This window comes from Cupressus sempervirens, chromosome 8, assembly GCF_028749045.1.
Source record: "Cupressus sempervirens isolate cs-2001-9-10 chromosome 8, ASM2874904v1, whole genome shotgun sequence".
Classification (NCBI taxonomy): Eukaryota; Viridiplantae; Streptophyta; class Pinopsida; order Cupressales; family Cupressaceae; genus Cupressus; species Cupressus sempervirens.
In genome coordinates this window covers 585,968,290-585,981,036 of record NC_143125.1, presented here as the reverse complement: position 1 = coordinate 585,981,036, position 12,747 = coordinate 585,968,290, and the positions used below count along the sequence as shown (strand labels likewise).

Sequence of the window (12,747 nt, the reverse complement as noted above, 5' to 3'; positions counted from 1 at the left end):
GGATACAATAATTTCAAATGACTAAGAATCCTTGATGAAGAAAGACTGAGATGAGATCAAATATAGCAAATAGAGGAAAGATGAAATAGTTTGTGAACCATTTAATATGCCTTGTGTGAATGATTTGACAATCAACATGAGCCAGAGAATGGTTGACAAGCAATGAGGAAAAAGGAGAAATGCAACTAGCCATGTTCGAGGAGAAATATGGAAGAACAAAGACAATGATATCTGCAAATGAATGAAGATGCAGACGGGAAAAAAAAATCAAAATCCACTCAAAATATAGATGAGAAATATCACAACCAAACTCAATAGACGAAGTATTTGGTGTGACCAATATCCACTATCTAAATTAAACATATCTCCGTCAATATGGAGGCATGAGAAGTCACGATGGTGTAGTGGGACATTAGACAAAGAAGAATAGCTCAGCCAACGATAAGGAAGACGGGAGGGAAATAAATACTAGTGAAGAACATGTAATGACACAAAAGGAATACGTCTAATACGGGTAAGGAGCTCAAAAAAATGGATCGATAGAGGAGAAGCACCCAGAGATTTGAAAAGGATGATACATTTCAATCATAGACAGATCATCATAGATGCAAATAATTATATGGCCCAAAGACTTGGCAGCAAGGTCATTTTTAATCAGGAAAGAGATGGTGGATCCCCGAAGACTATGATCAGACATTAGTGTTGACTTTCCCTAGTATTCGTATAGTAAAGTTATGCTCAAATATGGGGAATCGACCACAAAGCTAGAGAGGAGGATCAGAAAAGTACACATTTAGTGATCAACAAAATACCATCGATATTTTGGTACAAAATATATTACCCATGAAGCACACAAAGAATAATTACTGCAGGGTTAAGGAAAAAGAGAAGGGACAATAAAGAATTATCAGAATTTAAGAATAATGATTATATCATGCTTTAGTCTCCAAGGGTGCTAAAGGGGGATGTTAAATGACATATGCAACCTAGAAATAATAGCGCTATAGCCTTACAATGGATTTAGCGACAAGAAATGATACACTCAACAATGGTTCATATATATGAATACAGTTACTAAGATTTTATTAGTCTCAAGACAGAATATATGATGGAAGCACTCATATCTAGCAATGCAACCATTCATTCTATAGACCAACATAGCATAAACTATAATGGACGTACGATTAAGTAAACTTTATCAATATAGTATTAATGAATGAAGCAAGATAAAGATGAAGGAATTACGATAAATGTTGAAAGAAATATATATAAATGGTGAAGGAAAGCAGATAGGAATATTGCAAAATTTGAAAGGATTATTCCATGCATTTTATTTTGATAGTAATGGAAGTAGGGAAGACAATGTGTTACTATCACTCGTACATTTTTATTAGTCTTATCAAAATAAATCTTTTGTGCTTTGGAGAAATTTGTCCCCAATATCATAAGATGGAACATGGACATTACACATACCTTTTACTATATTGTTTCTTGTAGTTAATCTTACTAATTTATTCATTCATTGTAATTTAATTATTATTTTATTGATAATAGATTATCATATGGCATTATTTATAAGCATGATTAATAATTTATTATTATTTCTTATGTTTTTATTTTAATGTTTAACTTTAATATGATTTTATTATCATTATTTATTTAATAATCCTTTATTAGTTTATTATTATTAAAATTCTACCTCAAAATAGGGACATGATAGAAGTCTCTCAAAGAGAAAAAATTGCAACAATGAGTCCATAATATCAACTGAATCAATGATAAGTCCATTAGAAATTCAATGTATCCACATAAGAAAGACAAATATCTTCAGCAATAACTACACAGTGATATCAATCTATTAAGAGAAAGACCGATCAAAACTAATAAATCATCCATGTGATGTTATTTACATACCAACTCCACTCCATAGGACCAATTAGTAAGTAATAGGCTAAGTGTAAAGTTGACTTAACAAACAATGATTATAATTTACAAAGCATGTGTCTCATGATAAAAAACAATTATGTGATTACACAATGGTCAAAATCAAACAGTGTAATTAAGTGTTATAATTCAGGGCAAGAGACCCATTCATTCCTCATGGCTCTTAATTCCTTAACATGGTGTATGTCCCCATTTGGGAATTCCATATTTTATGTTTAATTTTAACTTTAGTAAAATGCAAATTACATTCGAATGTTTCTTCCCTTGTGATATATTACAATATATACTTTTTCTAGAGTCACGCTTTTTGGAAGAAGGTATGATATTATTTTATTTATATATATATTACTGTATTCTATATTCCATATAATAAATACTACTATATATTATAATATTATTATGAATATATAATATTATTTATAAAATATTAAATTTATATTTGAAATAAGAACCATATTTTTTTCTTTTGGATCGGTAAGAGGCCAAAGCCAAGGTTCATTATTATTATTTTTTAAACTCAAGTAGATTCAAACCCAAGACCTCCCATATAAGAGGCTCACATTTCACCGTTGTGTTGTAGGCTCTTGCCTAAAATAACAATCATATTATTATATAGGATAATATTTATGTATTTAAATAATAAAATCATTTATTTATATTATGATTACATCAGTAATTTAAATTTTTAAATTTTATCATTATTATTAATTCTTTATTTATAATATATTAATATATTTACATTATATATTATTATTTTTAAAAAAATTTAATAAATATATTGCAAATAAAGTGTAATGAATTTATTTTTATTTTTATTCAATTATTGTTTATTTATTTCAAATTGGGGACATCAAAACAAGTGACACGACAATCCTTCCCTCTCCAATTTCGCTTGTCCTCAAGCAGGACCAATTATACCAAACTTTTCTCATAGAACTAGCATAAAAATATACACTAGGATGCAAGAAGACACTAGGTAGGTATATATGTCGTATATGTATACATGAAAACGTGAAGCTTGGACAAAGTAGACACATGAATGCATGAAGGAACGAAGCATACACAATGTAGACACATGAATGCATGAAGACATGAAGCATACACAATATAGACACATGAATCCATGTAGACACAAAGCATACACAATGTAGACACATACATGCATTCTTAACCAAATGTTACATTCAATAATTTGCAATGAATTGGGGTTAGGAAAATGATTTACAAAATCTACTTCTTTATGCTTTTGATTATGGGCTTTGCAACCACAAATTTATCATGTACAAACATGTATATATAAGTTTCAAAACATTGAGCCACGATAAAGTTCTCAAAGCCAATCCCATTCTATGCCCAAGGGCGGAACTTTGGCCCCCTTGGCCTCGGTGACAAGTGTTAAGCATTCATACAAGGTTGCCCACTTAGCAAGATGCTTGTTTTCCTTCCATGTTTATTTTGGACAATTGTTTTGTTTTGCTCTTAATATTATTGTAGTGGAGAATACTTAGGATGTAAACAGATTTCTTAGGCAACAAACTCGAAGGTTTCCCTCAAAGTTTACAAATTCTAGCCCTTAAGACTTTCTTAGGGCTTGCCAACAAGGCGTTCAGGGTCGCTGATCCCTACCCTATCTTGAGAATTACCGATTGGTTAGATTTACACTAGCAGCCTAGCCTCTCCTTGAATAAACTTTTGTTCTATCCTCCCAAACTTAATACCAATTGGAATTTTTCCTAATAGGATTATATGCTCATTTTTAGTGCTCATATCCAACCTTATTACTAATTCATCTTAAGACAAAAAGAGTTGATGTTAACCATGTTTCTTAGACAACACTACCGATGAATTTCCTCAAAGTTTATAGGTCCAAGCACTTAAGCTTTTCTTAGGTCGATGTTTGCAAGGCACTCAAGCCCGCCGATTCGTGCCCTATCTTGGGACAATGAGCGATTGCATGGAATTTATACAAGCCCCTCCTTGGTAACATCACAACCTTCCCTTAGCCAAATAACAATAGATTGAGTATCAATATATATTTTTATAAAATTCTGATTTAGTTATCAATACCACTTGTATCACCCCTTTACAACGTTTAGTCCAAATTAACACAAATTAGGGATCCATGATCATTACATTCGTGCTAACCTTATTATTATTTTAGTTTAGGAAGGACGCTTTAAATGTAATTGGATTGCTTGGACACCAATCCTCAATAGGCTCTCCCTCAAAGTTTACGGACCACACCCTTAAGCTACTCTTGGGATGATGCCCTCAAGGTGCTTGGGGTCGCTGATCCCCACTCTATTTCCTCTAGCCTCTCCTTGAATACATGAGTTGGAGTCATTCGTGGAAAAGGAAACATCTATACCTAGAAAAGATGGCAAGAAACGTCAATAGATGAAAAATAATAACAAAGCCATCATGATATTAGTGGATGTTGTAAAGGATCATATACTTCCAATCATATCAAAATTACATAACGTATGTGACATGTTCACATCCTTGGAAAACATGTATGGAATAAATAATACTGTTAATTATTGTGGATCTCTGATAGATAAAACAATTACAAAATAAATGCTTGCAGAGAATATCTTACTTGAATAGTGCTGAATGTATTTACTTCTTTGGCAGTGATCACAGTTTATCTTCCCTCTTTCAACTGTATACTGTTATGACTGAAGTGATATATAACTGATGCAATAATATCAACAAAGTGCAATGTTCATAAAATGATTATTTATTAACTGCAGGTACTGGAAATGTCATAGATTGATACCTTTCCCTGCGGCCATAGTGCACATATATATGATTAGAATACATGACTCCGAAGAATCATGTCTCTATGTGGCCCAAGGGTCATGTAGAGGCATGCCTCTTTGGAGGCATGTTTCATAATAACAATAACAAACAACCTTTGATTAGTATGTGCCCGATAACAAGAATATAATGTGGCATGATAAAGTGAGTATCTCTCGATATTATATATATGTGTGTGTGTGTGTATGTATATGTATATTAATATGTATATATATATATATATATATATATATATATATGTGTGTGTGTGTGTGTGTGTGTGTGTATATATATATATATATATATGCTTACATTCATCTAGTTTCTAAATTGCTCGAAAAATGTAGAAAGAATTCGAAATTAGATTCTAAATTGCCTAGCTCAAAAATTGAGGCACAAGAAATGATGCACCAAGAAAAATTAGAGACCGTCCCAATTGAGATATGCAAAAACCCATCAAGAATTTGCAAAACGTTTTTTAAAACAGCATGGAAAAAGAGAGTTTCAAAATAAACGCTAGCGATTTTTGAAAAAACAAAAAAATGGCAAATTTGATTATAAAAATAGTTAGAAAAGAAACTATTCTGGCAAAAAATCATAGACAAAGGGTTGTAAAAACCCTAGATGCCACCCTTTACAGATGTGTAGAAAAAATAGGTCAAAAATGCCCCCAAAAAAAGGACACGATATTGTTGAACAAAAAGCTCACAAAAAAGTCAAATGCAGGCCAAAAATCGGACTTTCCTTATTAGCACTCTCTTTGTCCTAATTGTTAATTTTCCTTCCAAGGCCAGCATCCTGCCATTTATGTCATTAATTTCATGGTAAAGCCATTTGATGGATCTAAAGTTAATTGAGAGGTTATTCTTGGCATTGTTCAAAATATCCATCTTGGTGTCATGTCCCCACTCTAGCTCAGTCTAACAGAGACATGTGAGTCAGCTTATTATGGGGTCTTGTAGGCTGACAGGGTTGGATAGAGACCCAGTATGGTTATTCAATGTTGGGGACTTGGTTTTCTAGTGGGTATTGATCAGTTGGGTGACATTCCTTGTTTTTAGGAGGGAGTTACTACATTTATGGGGTTCATTCCTACTTTTTAGGAGGTATGATCATGCCCAGGGCTGGGTTTCCATGAGATGACCCTTTGGGTTCAGTTTCAGAGGGATAGGGCTTGTTTCCTAAATTTTAGGAGCATCCCTAGATTTTAGGGATGAGACTGCCAGTGGATCCTTGATTTCCGACTTCAGTCACAGACAGGTGACCGGATGATTTTATGGTTTGTGATGTCAGTTGGGCAGTTTGTGGCTATTTGGGTTATATTTTTAATATTTCCTAAGTTAGCGTTCAATATTTAAATAAGGCTAAGTTAATAGCCATTTTGGAGTAATAAGGGAATTTTGGCCTCATCTGGATGTGTATCCCATGTTATGATAGCTCGTTGGAAAGGTCTTGAAATTCTCTAAATCTTCCTCTTTGGTCTCAGGGCAATTCGATGAACGGATTTATTACTATGGTGGAAAAGGTCATTTTCTAGTGACATGGTCACTTTAAAATAAGATTTAATTCATTTTTTTAATAGCCAACACCAATTGGGGGTCACTTTAGGGTTCGAATTGCTTTGCAAGGGGTTATAAGGAGATGGGCGCCATTTCTCATGATTATGCATATTTTTCAAACACTTCTTTTCAGATTTGCTCTGCTTGAGCGATTTGCATTCTGGGACGCAAACCCCAGGGTAATTGTTGGCTGGGACGTAACCCTCAGCAGCATTGGGTATTGGTTTCTCAGTAGTTTCAACAGTATTCAGGAGGAAGGTAGACGCCACTTCAACTTGGGCCTACAGTTTGTTTTGTTGGGCATGTTCTTTGGCGTATGGGAGGTGAATTCTAGCAGCCGTACACTGTCATTTATTGCAGCTGTACTTGCAGCTGTACTCTGTCATCTGCAGCACTTGGATACATAGAAAAATCGGTTACTCAGCAGCAGATTCTTGCATCTTATCAACTCGTTTTCATCAGCCAGTTGTGGCATCATTGTTAGAGGAAATGTACTGGATCTTTTATTTGGCTCTATAATTCAGAGATCTGCCTGTTCTACAAGAAAACATTAATAAACAGGAAAAAACAAAAAAAATAAAATAAATCTACAGCAGATTTGCAGAGATCCATCAGGGATCTTTCACTTGGGCTCTTTGCTGGACTCACTAAGAATCAACATTGAGGGATCAATCAGCTTCCTAAGATCAATCTCATTCGACTCCTCACCACCAAGCATCAAATCAATCTTCTCCTAGCAATACCCATCTACATTGTGTCCATATCCAAGTCCACGCAATCTTTCACCCTAACTGGAGTATCTTTAACAAGGGAGTGAACAAGGTTATCCATCGAGGGCACCTGTGAATTCTATAAAGGAGAATCCTTGAGAACAAAATCATCCTCTCTATCAGGGGAATTGTCTCTATATTTCTCCTAGATGAGCTTCAAGGAAGAGTCAGAGACCCTATTTTCCTTCACTGCCTTGAACCTTTTCTTGTTTCTTATTTTTCTCGACAAATTTACCCTGCTTCTTCCTACTAACACCCTCCTCATTATCAATGTCCATATCATCCTCCCCGTACTCTTCATTAGAGGAAACAATGACCTTTGTCTATCTTTTGGCTAATGAACCCTTGGTCTCTTTCCTAATAGGACTCACAGGGGCTTTGGAGGAAGAGCCCTTCCCCCTACCCCTAGTATTGGTAACCTCAAAATCCTCCAAATGCATCCCCTCACTATCTTCAATATCGAAGTAATCCTGCGTAGACTTAGACTCTTCGTCTTCTTCCTCCGAAACACCCTTCTCTTCAATGGATTTCTCAATAGAATGGACCTTAATATACTCATTAATTGGTAACATAAGGCCATCATGCAAGGGTGGATTGGTAAGCACTTTTTCCCTAATAACGTCAATACATCAACTCAAAGAAGTGTACAAGTAAAAGGAATAGAAATTTTAATACCATGCCTGAAGTGATTCAAGAGAACAAAGTGGTGGGAACAAACACAAGTGAACCAACCATCCAGAGTAACATAATACACTATGGCACATAGGACGAATCTTCATAACTTTTTAATGCACATAAGGTAATAAAAAGGTTTACCTTCCTTAATTAGGGCTTTGCTTTCCCCCGGCTCCTTTGGAAATTCCTCAATGGCAACGTCAAAATTTCCTATCTCTATAGAATTTCTTCCCCACAATGGTGATGCCCATCACCTTCGAAATGAGATCCTCTATGACAATGAAGCTCTGTCCATCCACATTTAAAGTCCTTCAAACCAGCTCCTCAAAAACAAATTTGTAACTTCATGCTTACCCCTATGCAATCTCTCCTTGAAAGGAGTCAACCCACCCTTCTACAAAATCTCCCACACCTTGGTCCACCTTCTCCATTTATCATAGTTTGGGGGATCCCTTCCCCTGCGTTGCTCACCCATATTTCTTCTCCTTAACTCACTCACCAAGGATCTCACACAGAAATGGAAATTTTTAATTCTTAAAACCAAGTAATGGTGAGTAATAATAAAAACCAGGGTGCTCAAAAACACCCACAAAATGTGCGGCCAAAAGGTGAAATCATAATTACACCCTTCCATATAGTCCCACATGCACCTCGTATTCATAAAACCATCCAATCTATGTGTTGTCATCATCATTGTTAATAAAGCCCTCCTTTCCATTTATTAAATCAAAATTAGTACTCGACATGACCTCCATAGGGAAAGCCACATCACCCTGCCAAATCATCTACATTAGCCACCAAGTCAGCAGCCATACTCGACCCCAACACACATGCAAAAAATAATGTTTGTAGTTTCTATGTACATTTGGAATTTATTTATTTACATGTAGAATGGTTTAAGAAATTAAAAGAGATCAATTTCTAGGAATTTTTAAAGAATCTTTGTTGTTTGCTGAGTTCCTATTACATTCCTTCTTCTTTTCCTTTGTTGTCCTTTTCAACAAGGAACAAAGTGTACAGTTGTTGTATATTAGCAGGTTACTTTTTATTTTACTTTATTTCATGTTCCTTAAGTTTTTGTGTAGCACGATTAAGCTCCAGGATAGTGAGAAAGCAATTTGTCCCTTTGATTCATGTAGCCATAAAAGGGGAGGAGTTATCTCCCTTCCTATAATGTGGGTAAAACACTATCTTCAAGATCTCAATGGAATAATATTATAGAAAAGTGCATCTCAAATAAGCAAATAAAACGACTACCAGAGCACAACTACTAAATCCAAGTTAATTATTGCATATCTTTCGAAACAATAGAGGTATTATGCTAGCAAGTAAAGGCCCAGCATAGAAATAGGCAATAGTAGAAAAAGTTACCACTGCCCACAACCCATTCCATAAAACTCCTGCCCAATTTATATTATGAACAGAACAAATTCATCTAAATAATTATGACCACTAATATAACTACTATTATATACGATGTTTTTTTTTTGTGAGTCACATAACATATGAACTAAGAACCTTATGGCAGGGGGTTTCTGTTAAGGTCTCCTTTTCTATGACATTGTTTATGAACAATAGAAAATTCTTCATGAATATCTAAAATTACTCAACTTATTTCCTTTTGCAGGATTGCATAATAAATGGATTAAGACCCATATGGAAGTGAACTGCCTTCTTTGTCATGTCGCAATATTTGTATTGCTTTGTTTATTAGCAATGGAAGACTCCCTATGAATGAGATAAACTCTTCCATTATCTGTAGTTTGCAATTTTGTAGAAGTGCACATGCCTTTCAAATAGATGAGCATTTATTTATTTATTTTTAGAAAATTTGCAAAAGGTTTATTTTAATTATTTGTATGTGTGCACGGATGTTATGGTATTCCACAAGGATGAAACCACTAGCTAAAAAAGCTCTCTAGAAAATACAAGTAAATTGGTAGAAAAAAACACAAAGATTCAAAGACCTCACGTGTGAATGAAGAATCCGGCATCTCCAAGGCATTTCACTTGTGCATGTTGAGGTAGAAGCTCTCGAAAATCATCACAATGTAGAAATGATGCCAATCCACCAGCAGAGCATCCTGAAAGGAGACCCTGCAGCTCATTTCATTTTATTAATTTTTCCACAATGGCCGAAGACGCATATTTAACTAAGATTAAAGAAATTAATATAAAGGCACCCAACTAACCAACAATTTTCTACAAGTGATCTGTTAAACCCTTGAATATATTTTAAGAAATATATTAGGAAAAAGAGAGAAAATTCACTGAAACATTTTGCAATAGTTTTCTAAAATATCATTTAACCTTCTCTAAAAACTATATGCACTTTTCAAATTACAAGGAAACTTGTAAAATAAATATTATGTATTCTAAGTATTTCTATGAATCCAAATTTAGCAAAAACCAATCTCATTTAATTATAATATTTTGATTCATATCTAATGCTTCCTTGCCTTCTAAAAAATAAAACCTTTAAGGAGTAGAAAAACCTAGCTACACAATCCTCTATTATTTCTTAGTAATTTGTTTGAGAGAATTGATGCAAAATCAAATAGCATTTATATGACAATGACTCTACACAGACATCATCAATTTTGTCTCTGGAAAGTTAATATGTCAGAAATGTCAATATACTTGTTCTATTTTCTAAATATGGTAACATATTCTCAAGAAAAAAATAAAAAATAACCTACATGAAATAGTGTGGTAGTATGGAGACCATAAATTGGTATACTTGAAATGTTTCCAAAGCTTGTGACCTAGGAAGAAACCTTAAGAGTTTGTTGGTTCCAGCAGTGCTATCATGGTATCACCCACCCTATCTGGTTCCAGAGCAATTTTCATTAGAACCCTACCCCAACACCAAATGCCATCATAGCAGAATTTAACAACTAGAGCAAGAGTTCAATCAGCATCAGCTATTAAATCTTTGCATTTTTCTTATTTATTTTCCTTCATTTGTCTAGCGTAGTCTGTGTTTTTCTTTGCATCACCAGTGTGCACCATATTTTGCATACAGCCATTTAAAAACTTTATTAAAATAAAAATATAGAAATCTCTCAAGTTTTCATTTGTTTCATATAGTTAAAAATAACTTCAAAAAATTTGTATTTTCTGAAACTTCTAATTGAATTAAAGATTTAAACTGTGTGTGTCCGCGTGTCTACATATACATATATGTATAGACATATATATATATATATACACACAATTTTTCATATTGTTAAAAATAAATTTACCAAAAAAAATGCATGCACTGAATTTTATTTTGCTAGATAATGCACCAAGGTGGAACTTTACATTAATTATTAGGAAATATTTACAATAGTTGTTTGGCCACTACACCAAAAAAATACACTCTCACAGAGATTACAGGCCAACTTCAAAATATCCTACTTCTGAACCATCCCTATGAAGAGGGCATCAATTGATTTTGTCTAGAATCTTTTGGACCCTAACTTGACATCTTACATTAATTCATATGAGAAATATGTGAAAAACAGCATGAGAAACACCTATACAGAGCTTCCTTTACATTATATCCCCAACAGCCACAACATAATCTCCTGGACCAAAACAGTGGCGCCACCATGATGCCTTCAAACTCAGACAGAAACCAAGACAATAGGACAGCATATATATTTAAACACGAGCTACCCCCCAATAACCCAAAATCTCACCAAAACATGTAATAACTCTGCCCGGTTATAGCTTGACAAACTCTAAATTTCTCGGTTATTTAATTGTTTGACATTTCCTCAAACACTTCACAGGCAATCTCACTAACACTAAAATAAATAAGAACCAACTCTACTACTTAGCCAATGGATTGCAAATGTATACATCCTTTGGTTTAGGCCTTTGAATTTTGGATAATAATGTTAATGGAAAACTATGCAATGCAAAAGAAGTTATTTGCAAGGAATAACAAACTCTTTGCTGACCCTATTCTGATTTCCCTGCACAAAACTCAACTCTGTAACTGTGATTACATAAATTTAAATTAAATAGCATTTGAAACTTGCAAGATATGCAAAATAATAATGCAATGAAGGCCCAACTATAATGCACAGCTCCAGAATTAATTACGCTGGCTGTAGACTCTAAGTCAATTTGCAGAGCGCCTAATTGTTTGCAGCTCTAACACATACCCCTGAAACAGATCGCAAGTTCTCCTCTTTGCCACGTGAATGCATGTAATATAATCCAGGGCCCCAAGAGAGTTACAAAAAGCCCCAAAGAATAAAGATCTCAGAGCAAATAGAGAGGTCGTGGGCCTAGAAAGATGACACAGGACCACTGATCTGAATGTAGGCTGGCTGGCAATGATTGCAGGACTTAATTTGGAAACCGCAGGTCGCCACAATGCAATTCTGGTCCTCCAATTGGGGACACAGCTAAAACAAACCAGTCTCCACACATTATAATGATCAACGGGCCTGAACAACTTCAATCTCTGCCACAGAATGTGAAACGGCAGGTCTATTTGTGCACAGAAATTCCTCCAATTGAAAATACAAGTTACTATTTGCTATTCACAAACTCCAAACACACACCGCAGGTCTGTGTTTACCATACAAGATAAAGAAACTTAACACATGTAGTATAGCACAATACAACACAGAGCAGATACTTTATTCATATATGTACTCAATGATTACAATCCGAATACAATGATTACAATGATGATTCCAAAGTCCATCTCGGACAGTGTACATATACCTTTCTAAAGGGGTGACTTAAGCATCACGGGCCTGTTTGGATACTATTCTACCCATCGGCTACAATATAGATTTTACCGAGAACATCATCCCCCCCAAAAGAAAAGTTGTCTCCGGACGACAATACAACAAAACTCAAAATAAACAAAACACATCAACAATATTAAACAAAGGGATGCGTCCCTGGCATAGTGGCCTTCCGCGCCCTCAACTCGTTCAACTCCGCCCGTAGCTTGTAGACTTGCTCTTTCCTAATCTTCAGTTCTGCTTCTA

At 34.6% G+C, this 12,747-nt stretch overlaps 1 protein-coding gene across 3 annotated transcripts in view; it reads right to left on the bottom strand.

Moving 5' to 3' along the window:
- Positions 1-12,747, bottom strand: part of LOC149543796 (pectin acetylesterase 8-like) — a 245,235-nt gene that overhangs the window by 88,538 nt on the left and 143,950 nt on the right. For all 3 annotated transcript variants that reach the window (XM_089798478.1, XM_089798480.1, XM_089798479.1), the window contains one exon: positions 9,720-9,844. In XM_089798478.1, coding sequence (XP_089654604.1) covers positions 9,720-9,844 — 125 coding nt within the window. The remainder of the gene's footprint in view (positions 1-9,719; positions 9,845-12,747) is intronic.